Consider the following 23,323-nt stretch of genomic DNA (forward strand, 5'->3'; position numbering starts at 1 on the left):
TTCCCACTGAGACGCCACCACCCCAGGCCAGAGGGCTGCAAACCAGGCACAGGAGCCAGACAGCAGCGTTTCACACCCCTCTTACGGGTGTTCTTTTACGGCCACGTATGTGTGCGGTTGGAGCCAGGCTCCAGGGTGGGGTGTGGCTGGCAAGGGTCTACAGGAGCCCGTCCTGTGCGCGCGGGTCATGCTGGGTGGTCCCCGGGAGGGAGAGGATGAGATGGGGATGCTTGGCTGGGTGGGGCACCGCTGCAGGCGGCCCGTCCTGAGGGGACATTGGTGCTCTGTCTGCCGCAGCCGGTGGGCTCAGCCCTCCCCTTTGTCCCACCCGAGGGCCGCGGAACCCGGCCTCCCCCCAGCTGCCTGCACAGAGCTAGCATCCTAACCCGGGAAGGCAGGACAGGCTGCCAATACCTGCCACGCCCTCAGCTCCGGCTCCCACAGGGCAGAAGGGGGCAGCGCCTGCACCTTTGGATCCCGGAAGGTAGGAGCTCGGCTGCACCCCCTGCCGGCAGGTGCCACGAGGAAGGGTGGGCGCCCCGTCGTGTCCTTGCACGATTCAGAAAGGACAAAGGATGGGAGCTGTGGACAGCGTGCAGCCAGGTCACGCTCTCCGGGGCCAGTGTCGGAAGCGGTGCTGGCCTGCGCGTTTGCAAACTGAGTTGCTTGAAGACCCCCTCGCACACGGGCAGAGTAGGGCCAGAGGCTACAGTAAGGTCAGCTCAGGTGGCTGGCCACTTCCAGGCCCCCAGCCTCCCGGAAGGATTGGGGGCCGGCTGTCCACTTGCCAACTGACCAGTGATTTCAATCCATCAGGCCTCTGTAATGGGGCCTCCATAGAAACCCAAAAGCAGGACTCCAGGTGGGCTCACCGTGGCCGTCGGGGGAGATGGTGCACGAGGCTGGACAGGGCAAGCAAGTCCCCTCTTTCCCCGTTCCTGGCAATCGAGTCAGTGAAGGGGCTCCTGGATTCTGCTTGCTGCTCTGTGGTGCACGGGGAGGGAAGGCTGTGGGGACCACAGGTCTGTCGCGGGCAGGCCACCAGCACAGCTCACCTCACCCGGCTGGGCTTGGGAGGCCCGCGGCCACGGCTCTGTCCTTGGAGCCTGAGTGACTGTCCGTGTGGGAGGGCCTCGGGCCAGGGGACCCTTCCACAAGCGCTCTCTCTCTCTCTCTCTCTCTCTCTCTCTCTCTCTCTCTCTCTCTGTGTCTCTCTCTCTCTCTCTCTGTCTCTCTCTGTCTCTCTCTCTCTCACACACACACACACACACACACACACACACGTGGTTCCAAAGCTCCAAGGCCACACCGAGGGCCGCAGACGTCAGAGAAACCTCTCCTGGAAGCACAGTGCGGACAGGGCAGTGGCCGAGCTTCCCACTGACCACGGGCTCGGCCCACTGCAGACCCCAGAGCAGGCCGCCTGGGAGGTTCCTCTCTCCACAGCGAGGCCGCCTGTCCGTCCAGTGCTGTGTGTCCTGAAGCTACAGCCCAAGGAACTAAGCCCCTTCAGAGCCCAGGAATCCCAGTTCCGTCGCTGAGTTTTCGTGTTTTCGCGGGAACCTGTTGACTAGGAAAATGCCTCTGTGCATTCATGGACGCCTCAAGGCGGCGGAGTTCCCAGGAGCCGGGGCTCTGCCCTGCCCCCTGCGCAGGGGCCACGGGAAAGCAGGGGTCAGCGGAAGGAACTCCCCTCGGGCGCTTTCTCCTCCTAAACTGCAGGCCCCAGGGGCCCAGGCCTGAGGCGCCCCTGCTCGCCTGAGCCCTGGGCCCAGGCACCCCTCAGACCCGGCCGCCCAGCCTCTCTCAGCCAGGCCTGTGACACGCTCACGGGGCCCAGGAGCAGGGGGCCAGCCTTGGGTACCCAGCCCAGGCCCGGGCAGGGAGCTGGGAGGCGAGCCCTCCAGGGTGGGGGACCCGGGAGCCCGAGACTACCGCCCCATAGAGGAGTCAGGGAGCTCCCCCCAGCTCAGTGGCACCCCTGGGGCCTGGGAGGGGAACTGCGGCCGCTGCCCAGGCCGGCTTGGTGATGAGGATGGGGAGCAGGAGTAAACCGGCTGCTCACGGGCTCAGACCACGTCTAAGCAGAGGGGAGGCGGCTGCCAGCCCCGCGACCGTCCCCAGTCTCGCCCCGGGCTCCCCTCGTGTTCTTTGCCCGTTGGACTCTCCTGGCCGCTCGGGGAGCAAGCGGGGAGGGAGGCGGCACCCTGTAGCGGGGACCTTCCTGGAGCCCCTTCCTGTAGGGGAGAGACCACAGTGTGTGTGTGTGGGTGGAGGGGGGGGGTTGGCCGCAGCCGCCAGCACCACTTTCGGTTGGTGTGTTAAAGGCCGCCTGCAGGGGGCGCTGAGAAGCTTTCCCTCCGGAAAGGGGGCGGCACCCCGGAAGTGTGGGGAGTCTGTGACTAGCACCTGCGCTGCCCCTCCACCACCCAGAGGCAGCACCCCTGTGACGGGCGTGCACCCAGTCGCGTCCTCCCCACGGGGCGCCTCTGGCCAGCCTCAGAACCAGGGTCCGAGCAAGCCTGCATCTGAGCCCTGGTGATGACCTGGCGCAGAGCGGTGCTTGAGTCTCCTCTCCAGGGGCTCAGGGCTGGTGTGTGTCGTGGGTGAGGGCCTCCTGCCGCGGGGCTGCTTCAGGGCAAGGAAAGAGGAGATCTGTTCCTAAGCTTTACGATTCTTTCCCAGGGCTCCTCCCCTGTGTGCCTACAGCAGATGTCTGTATGTGCATGGCGGTCACAGTCAGAGCAGGGCAGTACTGGGCGGTCTTTTTGCTTATTTTTGCTTGGGGGGGCCACACCCAGCAACGCTCAGGGCTTACTCCTGGCTCGGCACTCAGAGATCACTCCTGACAGGGCTCAGGGGACCCTATGGGATTCCGGGAATCAGACCCTGGTCAGCCGTGTGTGAGGCCAGCGCTCTCCCCACTGTACTATCATTCCGGCCCCCGGATGGTTGTTTTTATCAACTGCCGTGTTTATCATCTCGCTGCCTCACTGGGAACATTGTGAAAACGAGACTTTATCTCTTTCCATCCCCCGTTCTGACCCCAGCACCCCAAACTCGCTGGGCGCCAAGTTGCTGGCTGCATCCTGGGTGGGCGGATGCAAAGACTGTTGTCTGAACTCTTGATTCTGCAGTGGCACACACACACACCGTAGGTAGAAGATAATACACTATCTCCTTGGAACACGGGGAAGTGGCTACAGTGAATGGGAACGCTGAGACTCTCCCACTGGTTCTGAGGGAGGACCGTGGGCCAGTGCTGGGGGGCCTCTGTTTCCCAGCCAAGAGCTCCCGGGCATGGAGCAAGGTGGGAGAAAGTGAAGCCTGCTTGCCCCCAGAATCCATGAATGAGGCAGTTTAGCGAGTCCACTGTCAATGATTTTTATTGAGCAGAAAAAGGCTAAGTGTTTGCGTTTTCCCCCAGTTAATGTCCCCATTGTATGCAAGATTCTTTTTTTTTTTAACAACCATTTTAATGGAAATAGTTTTCAAATAAATGTTGGTGGCACCTCCCCTGGTGACCTGGGAACTGCATCCTGTGTTGGGGGAGGCCCCCCTTTCTTAATCAACCTGCTTCCAGAACGCTTCCAGAACACTCTCCACCCCACTCTTCTCCGTGTAGCCCATGACGTTGTCTCTGTTTTACACAGGTAAAATTATACTGCCTTCCTTTTGTGTGTGTGTGTGAGTGTGTATGTATCATCATCATCCCGTTAATCATCAATTTTTTTTTTCTTTTTGTGTCACACCTGGCGGTGCATAAGGGTTACTCCTGGCTCTGCACTCAGGAATCACCCCTAGCAGTGCTCAGGAGACCATATGGGATGCTGGGAATTGAACCCAGGTCGGCCACATGCAAGGCAAATGCCCTACCCGCTGTGATATCTCTCCAGCCCCAATCATTGAATTTCTTGAGCGGTCTTAGTAAGGTCTCCATTCGTCCTAGCCCTGAGATTTAGAAGCCTGTCTTTACTCGTCCTTCCCGATGGTGCCGTATTGGAGGCTCTTTCAGGGTCAGGGGAATGAGACCCATCATTGTTACTGGTTTTGGCATATGAATATGCCATGGGGAGCTTGCCAGGCTCTCCCATGTGCAAGAAAACTCTCAGTAACTTGCCAGGTTCTCCCAGAGAGAGAACTAGGCTATAAGGTGTTGTGTGGTTGCTTTGCCGGGAGCTTGGTTTTATAGTCTCTGGATGTTGGCCGTTGGTGGGATTACAGGGTGCCGGGGCCAGTCCCTGGGTGTGACCGCCTAGCTACTGGAAAATGGGAAATCTGGGCAGAAGAGGCCCAGTCCCGATCCAATCAGGCTTGGAGGTCTCAGCCCTGGGTCCCACACACCTGTGTTCCTCTGCCGGTTCCTTCATACATGAGGCTCGTCTGAACATGTGGAGAGGGACCTCGAGCATGACTGTGGCTAGGCTCCGGAGGTCTTTAGCTGCGGGAGCTCTGCTCTGGGCGGGGAGGGAACTGAAGCCCACCCCCTCTGAGGGGCCCTGGGAAAGACAGGCACGGGGGCAAGAGACTCTCTGTATGTATATATATATGTATTTGTTTTGGGGCCACACCCAGCAGTGTTACTCCTGGCCCTGCACTCAGGGGTCTCTCCTGCTGGTGCTCAGGGACCATGGGAGATGCCAGGGATGGAGCCCAGTTGGCCATGTGCAAGGCCCTTTGTACTATCACTGGGCCCCTTGGGTATAGATATTCTTATCATTGGACTTACTCTACACACAAGGGACCGATTTCCTGGCCATGTCCAGGGGGCTCTCCACTAGGCATCCCCTCCTCCTGGGGGTACTGGCCGGCCTGCTGTGAGCAGGTTGACCCCCTGCAGCCAGCCTCTGTCGGTCAGTGCTCTAGATGTGCTCCAGCCTTCTGCTCTCACCAACATGTGTGGGACTGGCGTCTCCGGACATAGGTCTGCGTCCAGAGAGCTCGGGCCTCAGGTCCCAGGGTGGCGCCCTCCCCCGTCTCCCCTCCTGGAAAGCCGCCTCTTGGGAGACCCGTCAAGGCAGTGCCGCCCTCGGCTGCCCCGGGTGCCGGCGCTCACCTCCCGGCCTGAGGCTCACCACAGTGCCAGCCTCTGTCCGAGTCCTCCCCGCAGGGCTGCGCTGCCTCCCTGGTGCCCGCCTCAGGCATGCCCTGTGAGGGTGGCGGTGGCGGTGGGGCCACACAGCACAGCCCATGTGGGGAGACAGTCCAGGGTCCCGCTCCCTGACCCGGCAGGTGTCCCTCCCCGGCACCGTGCCTGCTCCCCCGAGCTCCACGGCTTAGCTGCACATCAGGGGCCCAGAGCAGGGCCGCACCCGCCTGAAGACCTTGCCCTCTGCTGGGCGCCTCGGCTTCGGGAGCAGCCGCGTTCTCTGGCGAGCACTGAGAGTGACGTGGGGCTCCGTGGGAGTCACGCCCTCCTCCCAATCTGTGTGAGCCCCTCTGAGCTAGGTCCCCCTGCACTGGCCTGTTCCAAACAGTCATCATGGTGATGTGATGGATCGCGAGTTTGGGGGCTCTCAGGGTGTGACCTGCCATGGTCGGGTCCATCGGGCAGTGTGTAAAAATAAAAAGAAAAGGCGCGGGCGAGGGAAGAGATACCTCACCGCACCGAGCCAGGCACAGGGCCTAGGGCAGTAGCTGTCTCTCCCGCCACCCGAGTTCGGTAGCCTCCAGCCGCTTTCCCACCCCGGGGAGGTTGATGGCGAAGATGTGGCAGGCGAAGGAAGGAACGGAGCCAAGATGGTTGGTCTCACTTGTAGTTTATTCCAATCTTCCCTCTATACACTCTCCTCTGGAACTCTCCCCTACCCCCTCATACAGCTACCTTAAATCTCCCCGTCCCCCAGCAGCCTGGGGCTTATCTAAAGGTGTGGTTACAATCCATAGGGGGTATAGTTCTATCTCTTAGGGGAATGCCTTCACTAGGACAGAATCTCTCTTTCAGCAGGAAGACCCACCCAAGGGCAGAGTCCCATGAATGTGTTTCTCTTCTCCTCAGCCAGCAAACATATAAGAATTCATAATATTAATCATTTTGTATGGACACAATAAGAGATGCATTAAAGCTTATAGAATTGCTCTCCTGGGGCCATCTCAATCTCAGACTACAGTGCTCAGGCCAGATCAGTCTTTCCTATCCCTGGCAGGGTCCCAGTCTCATAATTACTATTGGATCATGACAGCATTTGTCTATGATCAAGCTCTTAACTTATAGTTAAGAATTAGGCACTTTGGCCAGGCCCATCTCGATGCCAGGGTAGCACATAACTCACCGCTTGCCCTGGATCCTTCCCGTCCCACGTCGGGGACCCTACTTTGGGGTGCTAGGAACTGAGGGCAACTGAGGCTTAAGTGGAGAAAGCAGATGCCCAGGAGGGAATATCGAGGCCAATTAAGTCTTAAGTTATAAAAACATAATATTGTCTTCTTGTGTCTATACAAAAAAGACATAGCTTTAAATTAAATTATTCAAAAGGCATAAAGAGGAGAGAAAGGCAATGTTATAATATTCAGTGTCCTAGAAAGTTCTGACCTTACCAATTAACAGAGTTTGATTAAGGGAAGAGCCGATAAGCTGATAGAAATGGTTACAGATGAACAAAGGAATGGGAGTGACTTGGGAGCACTTTGATGGGTGTGACTGATAAACCTAAGCTCCTAGTGGCAAGGGGGAAAGGACAAACCAATGATATCCAACAGGGCAGTCACCCAGCTGGCATGGAAACACAGTTAGGTGGCCACCACCCCAAGCTCGACCGCCAACTGAGGCAGACAGAGACAGGACAGATATCTCAAGGTTTTATCCACACACCAGAATACAAGGGACACATACAAGGACGTGACACTGAGGGTTCACAAGCCTAAGAGACTTGGAGCCTCGATCGCCCTCAGGGAGAAGTTTGTAAGCCCTGTGCCCTGCCTGCATATCTGGGTGCCCCGCCACGGGCCTTCTCCGGCCTCGAGCAAGCAGGCGGAGAGACAGAAGCAAAACACGTTCTGTCCCACCGGCTTGAACCATCCTTGCTTCCTGTGGTCAGAGGTCTGGGTGTCTGTGTCCATGCCGTGGGATCTGGCCTGTTTTCCTCACGAGGTGGTAGGCTCATGCTCCGAGGCACAGCGTGGAGCCTGGGGCCAGAGCCTTAGCACAGGGGAGGGCACTTGCCTTGCACGCGGCCCACCCAGGTTTGATCCTCAGCATCCCATAGGGTCCCCTGAGCACCGCAGGGAGTGATTCCTGAGTGCAGAGCCAGGAGGACCCCCTGAGCACTGCTGGGTGGGACCCACAAAGCAGAACAGAAACAAAACCCAAAGACACCAAATGGAGTCTGGCTTTCCCAAACAGAGTCGCGGTGTTCCTTCCAGACACGAGGGTCGTCTGAACACGTGGGGGACACGGGAGGGCAACACACCCAGCTGAGGGGCTGTGGCTTGGAGGGAACACAGAGGCTGGTCAGGCGGAACCAGGCCTCCTGCCCGGAGATGTCAGGGCAGCTCTGCGGGGACTTCCCAGAGGCCACGGAAGCCACATACGTGTGTGTCTGTATGTGTGCATGAGTGTGCATGTGTGTGCTCACGTGTTTACTTGTGCACGAGTGTGCTTTTCCCCCACTAACCCCCAGGAGCTGAGTCTGATCTGTGCTGAGCCTGCAGGGAAATCCTGCCGGTCTCTCTGTCCCTCTGCTTGGGGGGCGCAGGTGACCCCTGGACACTGTGGGGTGCCCTTTGCCTCTGGGCTGGTCCACGTTGCTTCCCTCACGCCCGGGTGCTGCAGCTGTGCCCTGCCCCCTGTAAGGCGGAGGGTGACGCGAGCCTGAGTCCACCCCCAGGCCCACTGTCACCCTGGAGCACACCTGGGCCTGGTTCTCTGCACACAGGCCCGTCCCCTCCCCTGTGCCCCCCGGGAGGGAACTACGCTGTTGTACTAAGGAAAGCCAATGGGGATCGGGAGCCAACTCCCCCCTCGGTCCCTCCTCCCGAGGCTCCTCTGGTGGTTCTTTCTCCCTCGGCTCCTCCTCCTGCAGCTCCCACTGTGGCTCCTCCTTTGGCCCCGTCTCAGGGCCGCTCTCTGGGACCCAGGACTCCAGGGGCCGAGCTGTGACCCCACTCTCTGAGCGCCTGCCACGACAGCAGGGCACGAGCGACTCACCGCCCACTGCTTTTCGCCTCCTTCTTCCCTGGACAGGTGTGTGCCTGCGAGACCCTCCTTCCCCTGCCACCAGGTGACCTGCCCCAGCAGGGGCGCCTTCCCCACCCCACCGAGCCTGCGCTGAGCCGGCCCAGAGTCTAGACGGGTGTTTCTCACGCGGTGCTTCCCGGAGAAGTGCGGTATTACGCTATTAGTGCTCTACTGCAGATGAGTCTGATCACACCGAGTGGAGCCGCACGAGTTTCAGGAGGGACCCAGGCGGAAGCGCTGAGAAGAGAAAGGAGCCGTGGGAGGCGGCGGGGCCGGGAGCAGGGAGGGGCCTCCAGGAGGGCCCAAGCGGGGACGGAGAAGGAAAAAGGCTGGGAGAGCCTGGGGGCAGACCACGGCACCCACCCAGTGCCCTTAGAGGTCTGACGTGGTTTCAGGCACGATTCTGTGAATCTGGGCCCTGTGTGACCCCGAATGGGCCCCTTCGAAACACCTGATCTCCCTGCAGCAGACAGCGATGGCCAGGCCAAAGGCAGCCGAGGCCACGTTCCTTTTAAATTTAATTAATTAATTTTATTTATTTATTTATTAATTACCTTTTTGGGTCACACCCAGTGATGCTCAGGGGTTCCTCCTCACTCTGCACTCAGGAATTACTCTGGGGGTGCTCAGGGGACTCTATGGGATGCTGGGGATCGAACCTGGGTAGAATGCGTATAAGACAAATACCCTACCTGCTGTACTATCACTCCAGTCCCACGTTCCTTTTTTTTTTTTTTTTTTTTTTTTGCTTTTTGGGTCACACCTGGCGATGCACAGGGGTTACTCCGGCTCTGCACTCAGGAATCACCCCTGGCCATGCTCAGGGGACCATATGGGATGCTGGGATTCGAACCCGGGTTGGCCGCGTGCAAGGCAAACGCCCTACCCACTGTGCTATCTCTCCAGCCCCCCACGTTCCTTTTTAAAAATAAAAATTTGGGGGTGGGGCTAAACCCAGAGATGCTCAGGGGTTACTCCTGGCTCTGCGCCCTGGAATGAGTCCTGGCGGGCTCGGGGGACCCTAGGGAAGGCTGGGGATAGGGTCTGGGTTGGCCGTGTGCAGGGAGGGCGCCCTTCCCGCTGTCTGTCACAGCCCCGTGGCCACGTTCTTTCCCAGCTTCCCGACAGCCCCCACCCCAGACGTCTGTGTCCGGGACTGTCCAGGAGCTCTGCATGTCAGCACCTCGGACAGCGCATGGCCCGTCCCGCCCAGGCCTGGGAATGAGGGGTTCAGAGTGGTCCCAGGGCGAGGAGGGAGGTGCTGCAAGCCGGCCGGGGACGCCTCATGCCGCGCCCGCTCTCCTCGCCCCGCTGAGCAGGCACGTCAGTGCCCTCGGACCAGCGGACGCTCTGAGTGCCGCCCCCGGCACGTGCACGACGCCTGGCTGAGCGAGCAGCATGCAGCCTGTCTGTGGCGGGGGCTGTCCGCCGAGACTGGGCCCCTTAGCCCAGAGCCTTGTTCAGGTCAGCTGACGTGCCGGAGGCACAGCACCGGCTCAGCTCTGTCCAAAGGCTGGCGCCGTGGGCCTGCAGTCGGGCGGGCAGACCCGGAGGCATGGCCAGCCCCCCCGCCACCAGCCAGGCAGCCCTCCCTCCCTCTGCGCCTCTGGGTGACAGCCCCCCTCGAGTCTCGGAACCCCGACATTAGAGAGAGCGCCTGTCCCCGAGCTCCAGCCTGGCACCCACTCCCAGCAGCCCGGTCGCTCCCAAGGGTCCCACGGCCGTCCCCAGTGCAGGCCCTGTGCCCGCCCTCGAGGGCAGAGTGGAGCAGAGCAGGGTGCTGTCTTCTGCCCTCAGGCGTGGAGGGCACTGCCAACCCCTGGCGCCACACAGGGTCCCTCCAGCGCAGCCAAGAGTGAGCCCCGAGACAGCGGAGCCTGGCCCCGACAGGCGGGCGCAGGGAGGGGACACCAGGCCTCCCAGACAGGAGCCGCTGCATCTGCCTGAGGAGCCCGAGTCTCAAAACAGACAGGTCCAGGGGCGATAGCCCAGCAGGCGGGGCCCCTGCCCTGCACGCGGCCGACCCAGGCTGGACCCCCGGCACCCCAGACGGTCCCTCCAGCACCTCCAGGCGTGATCCCTGGCCACAGAGCTGGGTGTGACCCCTGAGAATCACCAGGTGTGGCCCAAAAAGCAAAAAGTAAAACAAAGCCCAGACACACCCACTGTCCAGCAAGGCCCGTGCCGTGGACTAAGAAAGGATGAAAAGACCCAGTGGCAAGTGCTCGGGGGCCCGCGGGGGCAGGAACCAGTGTTTCCCTTCTCTGCAGGGCTGCAGAGCCCGAGGGGTCCTCACCCCGGCCTCACTGTGACAGTAGCTGGTCCGTCCCACTCCCCCCTGCGTGTGAGAGACCCCTGCAGACCTGCTCACCCGAGTCCCCCGCCGGGGGGCTACACACAGGTCACACAGGAGGGGCGTCCTGAAGGGCCGAGTCCCGACTGAGGCCCCCAGGAAGCCCACCGCCCAAAGGCCGAGCCCGGCAGGCGTGCAGGTCTCCGCATGGCTCGCTGGAGAGCACGGGGGCCGGGGAGGACCCCACCCCTGACACCACGGCCGGCAGAGCCCTGTCGGGCCGAGCCCCGAGCTGCAGTGTCCCCCTACCCCCCCGGAGCTGCTGAGGCACCCGGTGCAGCCCCAGATCCCCCACGGGCCATCTGGACACCCAGGGGCACTTTTTCTCTTTATTTATTTTCTGGGATGGGGAGCCACACCCGGCTGTGCTCGGGGCCTGCTCCTGGCTCTGTGCTCAGGGATCCCTCCTGGCGGGGATTGAGCGGCACCGGCCGCATGCAAGGTGAAACCCTGCCCGCAGTGCTGTCTCTAGGGCCCCAGCGGTATTGTTCTTCTTTAAAAAAGAAAATCTTTATTATTATTTTTAACTCCCTGGTCTTTATTATTATTTTTAACTCCCCCCCCCGACACACACACACACACACACACACACACACACACACACACACACACACGAACACACGCGTGGTGTTGGGCATGGCCTGGGCACATGTGTGACACCCGTGTCAGCTGGCCAGGGGGCCTGGAGGTGACAATTCATTCTTTCACAGCTCCTTGAGATCCCCTCAGTGTGTCTCCTCGGCTGCAGCCCGGGAAGGCGGGCAGCAGGCAGGCTGTTGCCATGGAGCGTCCAGAGCCCGGCCAGAGGGAGAGTGAGGTGGGGGAGGGGGCGCCCTGCTCTGCCTGCAGGGGTGACTGAGTTCCCTGCCCGGAGCAGAGCCTGTGGCTCTCTCTCCCTCTGTGGCAGTGCCTGCCGGGCCGGTTTGCTCCTGAGTCGAAAGTGAAGGACGCGGAGAGCTGGGACCGGCAGGCCTGCCCTGAGGGCAGGCGAGTGCAGGGCCGGGTGCTGCGGTCAGCTCCGTCCTGTGCAGATGGCTGCAGCCCTTCCCTTGCCAGCCCTTTGTTATGAAAGCCAGACCACCGCGTGTGTGTGTGTGTGTGTGTGTGTGTGTGTGTGTGTGTTGGTGTGTGTGTGTATTGGTGTGCGCTGAGACGGGACCATCTCACCTGTCACCTGGAGAGACGCCTTTCGGGGAAAGACTCTTGGTGTCTCTGCTGTCGGGCAAGTGGCCAGGGACAGGCGGCCAGAGCTGCCCACACCGAGCTGGGGCGGGGGCGGGGTGGTCAGAGACAGAGTCAGGCCCCAGCCACCCTGACTCGGAATTGGCAGAGCAGGCTGGGGGGGAGCCAGCCCCTTCACGCAGACGGACGGACTGGCAGAGAGGGAGAGAGAAGGGTGTCTGTCAGGCCGCGAGTCGGGGGACGAGTGACTGGCATGGGGACTCCTCGGTGGCAGCGGCAGCAGCAGCGTTGCCCTCCCTGCCCCCACAGCCGTGTACCGGGGAAGCGGACCCCAGGGGGGCCAGCAGCAGCGGGCTCTGCGGGCCCTCACTGTGAAGGGCCACGTGCTGGAGGGCTCCAGCCACCTGGGGTCACTTGGCTTCTCTCCGTGCTCCTGCAGACAGCCGTCCCCCTGCCTGTCTCTGACTTCGGCCCTGCGTGGGGCAGGTGCCAGTCTGCCGTCCTCCTCTGCACAGACGGGGCCCCATGCCAGGGGCTCCCCCGGGAGCAGCTGCTTCTCTCTGCTTCTCCCAGGAGGTGAGGCCCCGGGCCTCCACCCCTCCTCCCACTGACTCCCCTGGGGATGCCCCCACCAGCCTGCCTGCCCGCCTCCCGCCGCCCGAGCTGCAGACTTGGTGCAGGGGCTCGGGCCTGGCAGGTTGCTGGCCCTGGTTCCATCCCTGGCACCTCATAGTCCTGAGCCCTGCCGAGTGTGACTCTCCCCCGCCCAAGCACAGCCCCACCAAGCAGGGTGGGTGCCGTTGGGGAGAAGGCAGGGCCCCCACGAGGCCGGGCTGTGCACTTCCGCCCCCGTGTCCCGCCCGCGTGCTTGTGGACCTGACTCTTCTCTGTTCCAGGGTGGGCACTGGCCCACCAATTCCTGCTTTGGCTCCTGGTGCCCAGTGCTCTGGGGTGATTCGTAAGGGGCTCGATGAAACAGTGGCCACGTCCACGCTCTGCTTTGGAGACCACTGACGGGGGGCCCGTGTGTCTGAGGGGCTGTGGGCGGCCCTAGAGCTGGGGAGTGCAGAGGGACACCTGGGAGTCGGAGGCCCCCCGCTCCGAGGGACAGGTGCTGGTCGTGGTCCTGTCAGGTGCCCGAAAGCCAGACCTAGAGCCAGACTGCAGCCACAACAGGCCGCAGCTAATGATAAGTTTGACCTGCAATTTCTGGTAAACTCCCAGTCGAGTAGCATGTTGCACTGTTGTCCCATTGCTCATGGATTCGCTCGAGCGGGCACCAGTAACATCTCCGCTGTGAGAGTTGTTACTGTTTTTGGCATATCGAATACGCCACAGGGAGCTGGCCGTGCAGGCGGGGTACTCTCAGTACATTGCCGGGCTCTCCGAGAGGCCCAGTGGAGTACCTTCCCCAAAGAAGGAACTGCCAGATTATCTGACTGGCATGAGGGGTCACTATGTCCCTCGTTCAGAACCACCACAAACTGACTGTTATCAAATGTTGACTAATCGCTGACAGCTGTTGCTTGATCACGGCTCTCATGGTGCTTGCTCAACCTCAGAACCTATAAGCTGCTTATACTCGGAGGTTGGGGTCACTCCCAAGAGACCATGTTGTGGGTGATAGTTGGCCCCAGATAACTGTAATAAAACTCTTTTGCACTTGCATTATGGTCTGTGACTCTGTCTGTTCACACCGTGACCCGAAAACATGGGTACAACATTCCCAGGGTGAGAGCCAGGCTCCCCTCTGCCGGCACACGCACCAGGACACATCACCGGGTCCCAGCAGAGTGCCCGGTGGCCTCTGTGGGTGGCTGGGTGCTGGGCTGTCCGTCTGCGCCCTGAGTGAGCATGGAAAGAGCCTGGGATCTGAGCAGGGGCCGGGGGGCTCCTGGCACAGCCTCCCAGAGCCTGTGCCCTTGCTGACCCCAGAGAGATGCGCTTACCTGTGTGTGCTTCTCCCCTGCATCCCATCCTCACCCTTCACCTCTACCCAGCACACACACGTGCACGCGCACGCACAAACACAGATATGCATACACACCCACAGTCACACACGTGCAGTTATATACACAGTCAGATACATACAGACATACACACACACACACACACACACACACACACACACACACACACACACACCCCGCAAAGGCAAGCCCCTTTGTTGTTGCGGCCTGCTCACGCGCTCTCCCTGCAGGCACCGCTCCCCTCCGCCCTGGGCCTGGGCCACCGAGAAGCCGCCTGCGTGCCCGTCCCCCTCTGTCCAGGACACCCTGTCGTCCTGACTTGCACTTGACTGCAGCTTGAGCTGGGGGTGGCGCCCCCTCGTGCCCTGTGCCAAGGACCCTCTGCGCCACGCCTCTGCCCACGGGGTCCTTCTGTGTTTTTTTTTTTTTTTTCCCTTTTTGGCGTTTTGGGCCATACCCGGCACTTACTCCTGGCTCTGCACTCAGGAATTTCTCCTGGTGCTCCGGGGACCCTAAGGGGTGCCGGGGATCGAACCCGGGTTGGCCGTGGGGAAGGCAGACACCCTACCTGCTGTGCTATTGGTAAGGGCAGGTAGACAGGGAAAGGCCCTCGGCCATGAAACTTCGGTCAACCAAATTTCTGGCAAGGAAAGTTCTAAGGTTGATCCACCCTGTGGATATGGAGAACAAGACCGATAAGACCTTCAGCAGACCCTGAGGAGATTGGACCCTCCCCAGAAAGGAAATCCCTGGAATACCCTCGGATGCGGTGCATCCCTTAATCTCCCCAGGAAGGAAATTCCTGGAATACCCTCGGGTGCATCCCTTATTCCGATTAACTTGAGTGATTCAGCCCAGGGAATTCTCCACAACGTTCCTGACCAAGACAATGGAGAAGAGCCTATAAAACGCAGTCCAAAGGCCCAGGCAAGGCTCTCTCCGCCCTCAGGGAAGCCCGAGTTCTTTCCAGCGCCTTACTCTCTCACTCTCTTTCCCCCTCCGCACCTTCAAAAGCCCTCCAAATAAAATCTGTTTTACTTCACTCCTTGTCTACTCCTGGAATTCTTTACCTTTTTTTTGGGGGGAGGGGTCACTCCTGGCTCTGCACTCAGGAATTACTCCTGGCGGTGCTCAGGGGACCATATTGAGGTAGGCAGGTAGACAGGGAAAGGCAACAAAAGTTAGGTCAATAGAACTTCTGGGAGGAAAATCCTAAAACTGATCCGCCCTGTGGATACAGAAAACAGACCTGATAAGACCCTCAGCCGACCCTGAGGAGGTTGGACCCTCCCCATGAAGTTCCTCAAACCCTCCGACCTCTCCCTTAATCTGGTTAAAATGTGGTCCAGCCCCGAGAAGACTCCAGAACTTCCAGATCAAGACAACCAGAGAAGAGCCTATAAAAGACACCTTGAACAAAGGAAGGGCGCGTATATGCTGCCCGAACCACGTGCTGCTTGCACCCATATGACCGAGCACGTGTCGCCCGAGCACATGTGTCACCCTAGCACATGCGTCGCCCGCATTTCCCTCTTGAGATGTGTACTTTCATGCTTCTGTGTCTAGTGCTAGGATGTATGTAGGGACTCTCTCCGCCTTTGGAGAAGCCCGTGTTCTCTTGAGTGCCTTACACTCTCCTCTCTCTCTCTCTCTCTCTCTCTCTCTCTCTCTCTCTCTCTCTCTCTCTCTCTCTCTCTCTCTCTCTCCCCTCCAGACCTTAAAAATCCTCCAAATAAAATCTATTTATTATTTATACACTGCTTGTCTACTCCTGAAATTCCTTTCTTCGAGGCAAGACAAGAACCCAGTAACCTGGGTCCCGGGTGACAGAAGAATTGGGGAGAAAGTGACCGTCTTTCTCCTCCCTGCTTCACATAAGTCACCTGTGGGGCCCACCGACATCAATATGGGATGCTGGGAATCGAACCCGGGTTGGCCACATGCAAGGCAAATGCCCTCCCCGCTGTGCTATTGCTCCAGCCCCGGGAATTCTTTTCTTGAGCAAGATAAGAACCCCCAAAAATCCTCGGTAAGACCTGGGACTGGTTTCTCCTTTCCTGCAAAAAGCAAATCCTCGCTCCAGTGTGGCTCCCCAAGAAATCGGGTGGCGGGGACCAACTCCCGTGGCTGGCAGACCAAGCGGACCTCAGGTGTGGCCACCTGGTGGGGCTGTGGGGGGCTCAGGCCCATGCCTCAGGGGCTGTCGAAGGCTTCCCCGTCCTAGTCTCCCCAGAGGCAGGTGGGAAACGGTGACCCTCCTTCTTTCCGCCCCCTTTGGGTTCTGTCCCTGCCCTCCTCCTGCTGTCTGACTGGGCTCCTGCGGGGCCCAGAGCGGGGTCTCTCAGCAAGCTGGGCCCACCCTGCTCCCTCCGCGGGAAAGGAAATGAGCGTGCGGGCACGTGTGTGGAGGCTCGTCCCCAGAACCCTCCTCACTCCCCGGCCTCCTGCGCCTAGAGGAGCAGCGCCGGCCAGAGGCCCGAACAGGCGCCGCCTGGAAACACTTGTCCCGGGGCCCTGCCCTGCGCAGTCCCCGGATCCGGCCTGCCAGCGTGGGGTCTTCGGGCCCGAGTGCCATCCTCGGACCCCCCACGGCTGAGCACAGCCCCAGAACACACGTGTGGGCCACCCACGCTCTTCCCAGAAACAGCAAGGCCACGGGAAGGCCAGGAAACAAGGAAACACAAAGGTTTGGGTCAGAGTCAGCACCACTCACCTCCAGACGCAAGCCCCCCAGTCCAGACCAGCCCAGACCAGTCTAGATCAGCCCAGACCAGCCCAGACCAGCCCAGACCAATCCAGACCAGTCCAGACCTGTCCAGACCGGCCCAGACCAGCCCAGACCAGCCCAGACCAGTCCAGACCGGTCCAGGAGGCTGTTTCCTTCCCTCCTCACCCAGACTCCAGCCCTGACCGAGGTCCGCAGGGCGTGTCAGGACCATCTCTATGGGCCAGACCGCCCCTTCCTCTCCGCTTCTCCGTGCGTGGGGGTAATATTTCTCAGAGCACTTATTATGAAAGAAAATGAGTCATTCCTGTAACAGTCTGCCCTCTAGTTGGTGCCTGGTGTATGGTGTGACGCCGGCAATCACGGTTATTAAGGTAGAATGACGGTGAGAACGGTGTGATCGTGGCGATGACAGTGACGCGGTGGTGGTGGTGGTGACCTGTGATACGCACAGCACTTCCGCGTGGACTTGTCCCCCAGAGACCTGCCTCAGAACTGTCCTTCACGGACCCCGTTCTTTGCTTAGCTTGGGGACCATGCCCAGCGGAACTCAGGGCCTACTCCCGGCTCTGCACTTAGGGGTCACTCCCGATGGGCTCGGGGGCCATGGGGATGCGGGAATAGAACCTAGTCTGGCCATGTGCAGGAGAAGTGCCGTCCACTGTCCAGTCTCAGATCTGACCTCACACTCGGGCCACCCTTGACTGCACGGCAGGACCTCTGCGCCCGAGAAGCAAGTGCAGTCCCCTCCACGTCCTGTTCTCTGTGAGGCCTTGGGAACCGAGAGCTGCCACGGGCTCCATCCGCGGGGCGTCCTCCCGCTCCCACCCTGCACTTCCTGGCGTGCCCCCTCCCGCTCCCACCCTGCACTTCCTGACCGGCCCCTCCCGCTCCCACCCTGCACTTCCTGGCATGCCCTCATCCTGCCCCATTAGGCGGCATCTCCATAGCCAGTCAGGACCCTGTCCTGCCCCGAGAGTTCCAGCTCTCTGGACAGAGGCTGCTTTGAGAGTGGGTGTCTGAGCCACGGGACCAGTAGCCCATCCTGAGACTCTGGCTGTGCTGTGGAGAAAGAGGCTCGTTTTCAGTGCTCAGCTGGTGCCCCGGGAGCCCGGGTCTCAGGCTCAGAGCTGCCTGGGATGAGGCGGTGTAGCAGAAGCAAACCGCAGGCAGAGCTCAGTGCCGGCGAGGCTCTCGCTTTGGGCTGTGGATTACCCTCGGCCTTCCGGTCCTTCCACTCGTGCCTTTGTTCTTTCTCAGACACATCCCGCACCCACCACCAAGGGTGCCGCTGACCATCCGCCGGGGAGCCAGAGGACAAAAGCGTCGTGAAGGAGGTGGTGCAGGAGGCGCTTGAGCCCTTCTGTGTCCAGCAGTCGGGGGCAGACAGACTGACCGGCCCTGTCTCATCTGCCCATGCTGGCTCCCACCACTCCGCCTTGCTCCCTGCAGCCACTCCCACAAGCCCTCACCGACGGGCTCCTCCTCCCAGCTGTGCCTCCGGGGGCAGCCCTGGCCTCACACTCGGGCTCTCGGCCCTCGCTCCGCCTGCAGTGACCACGCCTGGTGGGTCCCTGAGAACCCCAGGACAGGTCCCCCTTCATGCTGAGGGATGCGTGCAGGTTCCGAGGGGCCGGCCCCACCCGGCCGTGCTCAGGAACCGCTCTGGGGTGCCGGGGGTTGGACCTGGGCTCTGTGTCCCTCCCGCTGTGCTCTGTCCGGCCCGGGCGCCCGCCGCGCTGCAGTGACCAGGCCAAGGGCCTGTGCGTCGGGCATCTACACAGGGTCTCGGCCTCGGCATGGAGCCTCCCGGGATGTACTGCGTGTGGGGCCCGTGTGAGGCCCCGTGGGGCCCCGTGAGGCTGTGAGCTGTCTGTGCGGGGCTGCTGTCTGGGGGCAGGTGCCAGGGCCCTGACCTGCACCCTGCCCGGGGGCCTGTCCTGGCAGGACTCGTGTCTCCGGGCCGCCATGCGAGGTCGGGGCAGGGCACAGGCCAGGTCAGATGGTCCCTGGGCAGACTCGCTCCCCGGGACCAGGGAAGCCTGGGGTGGCGTGGGAGACCCTCTGGCTCAGCGACTCTCCTTCCCTCTCAGACGTTCCATCAGCCCAGGACGGCTGCTCAGCGCTGACCCTGGAGAACGAGCACTGAATCGGAGCAGCGCCTGGCCAGCCCCCAGCCCCTGCAGGCCCAGGACACTCACGCCACGGCCCCTCAGGGCGAGTTGGGGCGGGGCGGGGGAGGCTGCTGCGGGTTCCCTCTGTGGGGACCCCTGGGTGGGCAGCCTGGAGGGGTGTCCCAGGTCATGGCAGGGTGGGGGGTGCGATCCCTTCTCACCCGGCGCTGGGACAGCAGGAAGGGGGCATCCCGGGAATGGGGGCACAGGACAGGCAGATGGAGGGGGGAGGCCGGGGACCTGCAGCCCAGGGTGAGGACCCCCGACCCCGCATCAGAGCCCGGCCCGGCCGTCCAGTGTAACCGGAAACGAAGCTTCTGCCTGGCGCTGCCCTCCCGTGGAGTGCCCGTGCGGAGTGCTCTGGGTAAGCTGCGGCTCTGCCAGCTGGCCCGGCGCTGTCTGTCCGTCCATCCGCATCGGCTGCCAGAGCCTCACCCCGGGCCCCAGAAACGCTTCCTAAGAAGGAATGGAGGGAAGGAACCGGTGGAGGCGAGGGCTGGACCAGCACACGGTCCTTCTGGAAGGGGCTGGGGGCCCAGGTGTCAGGTGGGCCTGAGATGGGGCAGGAGCAGGCCCAGGCCAGGCCGCCTTGGGACACGGGTGCAAAGTGTGCCCTGCTGCAGGATGTGCGCAGGGAGTCGGGCCCCGGCCTCAGCCCCCGAGAGACTGTGCCTGCCCCGCAGACTGAGCTCCAGGCTGTGGGACGGGCGGGGCAGGCGGCTGCAGGGAGCCGCGGCAGAAACCCTCAGCGTGTTGCACGGGGCCCTCGGGGACCCCAGCACGGGGGTCCATTCCCAGGTGTCCGAGCTGACACACGGGCAGGGCCCACTCGAGGCCAGGCGTCTGTCCAGCTGTTAGCTGGGGGGTTAGCGTGTGCGGGAGGCGGGCAGTCCCCGGGCACCCGCCTGGCTCTCACCGGGCTGGACAGACTCACCCCCTCAGTGCTCTGTGGCTCGCCCTCCTGGGGTCCCCTGAGCCCAGGGCGTCTGCTTCTCCGCGCGGGGACAGCCCGGCGGGTGGCCCTGCCTTTACTGGCTACCCGTCCCCCCACAGCCCTCCCGGCTGGACTCGGGCTTCGAGGACAGAGGCAGGGCACAGCGGCCTGAGTGTGTCCCTGCGGGGTGGGGCCCCTCTGCCACCCCACACGAGGACCCAAGGGGGCAGCCGAGGCAGGGCAAAGGTCAGACCGGGGCCTGGTGCTCCGGAGCCCCCTCTGAGTGCCCCTCCACCCAGCTCAGTCGGGGGCTCCCCACCCTCCTGCGGCTCCAGGGCCACATCCACTGCTGGGGGCTGCTCGCGGCTCCCACCCCTTCTGTCCTCAGGGCCAGGGATGGACTCCGTGGGCCCCGCCCCCAGGCCCACTGGTACCACCCGCCTGGGAGTGCGGAGGCACCACCTGGTGGGCCCAGGGGACGTCACCAGAGGAAGACACCCGGGGGAGGGGCTTCCGGCCTGGGCGGACCCTGGGGGGCTGCGCTGGTTGGTCTGGGGGGCGCGGGCGGGGAGCTTCCGACAGGATGGCTCTGGCACAGCCCGTCCCGTGCGGCAGGGGGTGCAGACCCGCCCCTCCCCCTGCCCGGGGAGGGCGCCTCGCCGAGCCGGTGAGGTCACGGATCAACGCGGCGCCGGCCCGGAGGAAGCAGCCCTCCCCCGCTGGCTCAGAGACAGCAGCCCGGGAGTTCTGGAGAACTGCCTGGAGGAGGTGGCAGTCCCCTAGCCCGCTGTCGCCAGACAAACAGCATCACCCCCTGGGGGCCGCCTAGGCAGGGGCCACCGTGTGTTCTGAGGAAGGCCCTCTTCTCTGCTGTCCACCAAGCCCCCAGGAGGGGAGCTCCGGGGAGGGGGCCGGGGGGGACAGCCGCCAGAGGGGTCGCTCGGGCCGGGGCCCGCGCCCGAGGCTGTCCAGGCACTGCCCGGGTGCCGAGCCCACAGACAAGGCCCCGAGGGGCTGCAGGGGGCCGCGGGCGGTCAGGCGCGGACAGCAGCCCTGGACACCAGCCCCTGGACACCAGCCCCTGTCCACCCGCGCGCTCAGAGCAGCGGGGTCGGGGGGCGCCGCCGGGGGTCCGAGCAGGGCGCGAGCCTGGCGCGGCTCCGCTCAGCCGTTGGCGCCCGCCGCGCGGGGGGCAGAGCGCGGGGCGGGGGGCGCGGGGCGCGGGGTGCGAAGGCGCTGGGTGGGTGGGGGCCCGGCGCATCTGTGGCGGCGGGGCGCGGGGGCGGGGCCGGCGGCCTCGTTGGCGGGGGCGTGGCCGGCGGTCTCCTTGGAGGCGGGGCGGGGCCGGGGGCGGGGCCGGCGTCCTCCGTGGCGGCGGGGGCGGGGCCGGGCGGGCGGGCGCCCCCTGGCGGCGGCGGCGCGCGGCGGAAGTGCGGGCGCTGGCGCGGGGCCGGAGCGGCGGCCGCGGGCCGGGCGGGCACCGGCCCGATGCGGCGGCGGGAGAAGCGGCTGCTGCAGGCGGCGGCGCTGGTGCTGGCGGCGCTGGTGCTGGCGCCCAACGTGGGGCTGTGGGCGCTGCACCGCGAGCGGCGGCCCGACGGCTCCCCCGGGGCTGCCCCCCGGCAGGTGAGTCCCCGCCGCGGCCCCGACCCCCGGGAGCGCCCTTCTCGGCGCGGCGGGCGCGGGCGGCCGAGAGTCCGAGCGGCCCGAGCGGCGACCCGGCTCTCGGGGGCCGCGGCCAGGCTGGACGTCCGGCGCCCGCCCGGCCCGCCCTTCCCGCTCCCGGCGCCAACTTGCTGCGGGTCCGGTTTCTCAGCCGCCACCCCGCCGCGCGCCGCCTCGGAACCGCGCAGCGTGCGAGCGACGCGTGTCTGAGGGAGGGTCAGCCTGTGCTGTGCGGGCTGTGTCCTGTGAGGGCTGTGTCCTGTGAGGGCTGTGTCCAGTGTGAGCTGTGTCCTGTGTGAGCTGTGTCCTGTGAGGGCTGTGTCCTGTGAGGGCTGTGTCCTGTGAGGGCTGTGTTCTGTGTGAGCTGTGTCCTGTGAGAGATGTGTCCTGTGTGAGCTGTGTCCTGTGTGAGCTGTGTCCTGTGTGAGATGTGTCCTGTGTGCACTGTGTCCTGTGTGAGCTGTGTCCCGTGTGAGATGTGTCCTGTGTGAGCTGTGTCCTATGAGAGCTGTGTCCTGTGTGAGCTGTCTGTGAGAGTTGTGTCCTATGAGAGCTGTGTCCTGTGTGCACTGTGTCCTGTGTGAGCTGTGTCCTGTGTGAGATGTGTCCTGTGTGAGATGTGTCCCGTGTGAGCTGTGTCCTGTGTGAGATGTGTCCTGTGTGCACTGTGTCCTGTGTGAGCTGTGTCCCGTGTGAGATGTGTCCTGTGTGAGCTGTGTCCTGTGAGAGCTGTGTCCTGTGTGAGCTGTCTGTGAGAGTTGTGTCCTATGAGAGCTGTGTCCTGTGTGCACTGTGTCCTGTGTGAGCTGTGTCCTGTGTGAGATGTGTCCTGTGTGCACTGTGTCCCGTGTGAGCAGTGTCCTGTGTGAGATATGTCTTGTGTGCACTGTGTCCTGTGTGAGCTGTGTCCCGTGTGAGATGTGTCCTGTGTGAGCTGTGTCCTGTGTGAGCCGTGTCCTGTGTGAGATGTGTCCTGTGTGCACTGTGTCCTGTGTGAGCTGTGTCCTGTGAGAGCTGTGTCCTGTGTGAGCTGTCTGTGAGAGTTGTGTCCTGTGAGAACTGTGTCCTGTGTGCACTATGTCCTGTGTGAGCTGTGTCCCGTGTGAGATGTGTCCTGTGTGAGCCGTGTCCTGTGAGAGCTGTGTCCTGTGTGAGCTGTGTCCTGTGTGAGCTGTGTCCTGTGTGAGCTGTCTGTGAGAGTTGTGTCCTATGAGAGCTGTGTCCTGTGTGCACTGTGTCCTGTGTGAGCTGTGTCCTGTGTGAGCTGTGTCCTGTGTGCACTGTGTCCTGTGTGAGCTGTGTCCTGTGTGAGCTGTGTCCTGTGTGAGCTGTCTGTGAGAGTTGTGTCCTATGAGAGCTGTGTCCTGTGTGCACTGTGTCCTGTGTGAGCTGTGTCCTGTGTGAGATGTGTCCTGTGTGCACTGTGTCCCGTGTGAGCTGTGTCCTGTGTGAGCTGTGTCCTGTGAGAGATGTGTCCTGTGTGAGCTGTGTCCTGTGAGAGATGTGTCCTGTGTGAACGCTGTGTCCTGTGTGAGCTGTGTCCAGTGAGGTCTGTGTCCAGTGTGAGAGATGTGTCCTGTGAGGGCTGTGTTCTGTGTGAGCTGTGTCCTGTGAGAGATGTGTCCTGTGTGCACTGTGTCCTGTGTGAGCTGTGTCCCGTGTGAGATGTGTCCTGTGTGAGCTGTGTCCTGTGTGAGCTGTGTCCTGTGTGAGATGTGTCCTGTGAGAGCTGTGTCCTGTGTGAGCTGTTTGTGAGAGTTGTGTCCTATGAGAGCTGTGTCCTGTGTGCACTGTGTCCTGTGTGAGCTGTGTCCTGTGTGAGATGTGTCCTGTGTGCACTGTGTCCCGTGTGAGCTGTGTCCTGTGTGAGATGTGTCTTGTGTGCACTGTGTCCTGTGTGAGCTGTGTCCCGTGTGAGATGTGTCCTATGAGAGCTGTGTCCTGTGTGCACTGTGTCCTGTGTGAGCTGTGTCCTGTGTGAGCTGTGTCCTGTGTGCACTGTGTCCTGTGTGAGCTGTGTCCTGTGTGAGCTGTGTCCTGTGTGAGCTGTGTCCTGTGTGCACTGTGTCCTGTGTGAGCTGTGTCCCGTGTGAGATGTGTCCTATGAGAGCTGTGTCCTGTGTGCACTGTGTCCTGTGTGAGCT

General features: G+C 62.2%; 1 protein-coding gene across 1 annotated transcript in view; it reads left to right on the forward strand.

The window, feature by feature from the left end:
• Positions 1-20,944: 20,944 nt before the first annotated feature.
• GALNT10 (polypeptide N-acetylgalactosaminyltransferase 10) overlaps positions 20,945-23,323 on the forward strand; it is a 31,543-nt gene continuing 29,164 nt past the window's right edge. Inside the window, exon 1 of the mRNA XM_055126579.1 lies at positions 20,945-21,140. Coding sequence (XP_054982554.1) covers positions 21,003-21,140 — 138 coding nt within the window. The 5' untranslated portion in view covers positions 20,945-21,002. The remainder of the gene's footprint in view (positions 21,141-23,323) is intronic.

This window comes from Sorex araneus, chromosome 2 (genome assembly GCF_027595985.1).
Source record: "Sorex araneus isolate mSorAra2 chromosome 2, mSorAra2.pri, whole genome shotgun sequence".
Classification (NCBI taxonomy): Eukaryota; Metazoa; Chordata; class Mammalia; order Eulipotyphla; family Soricidae; genus Sorex; species Sorex araneus.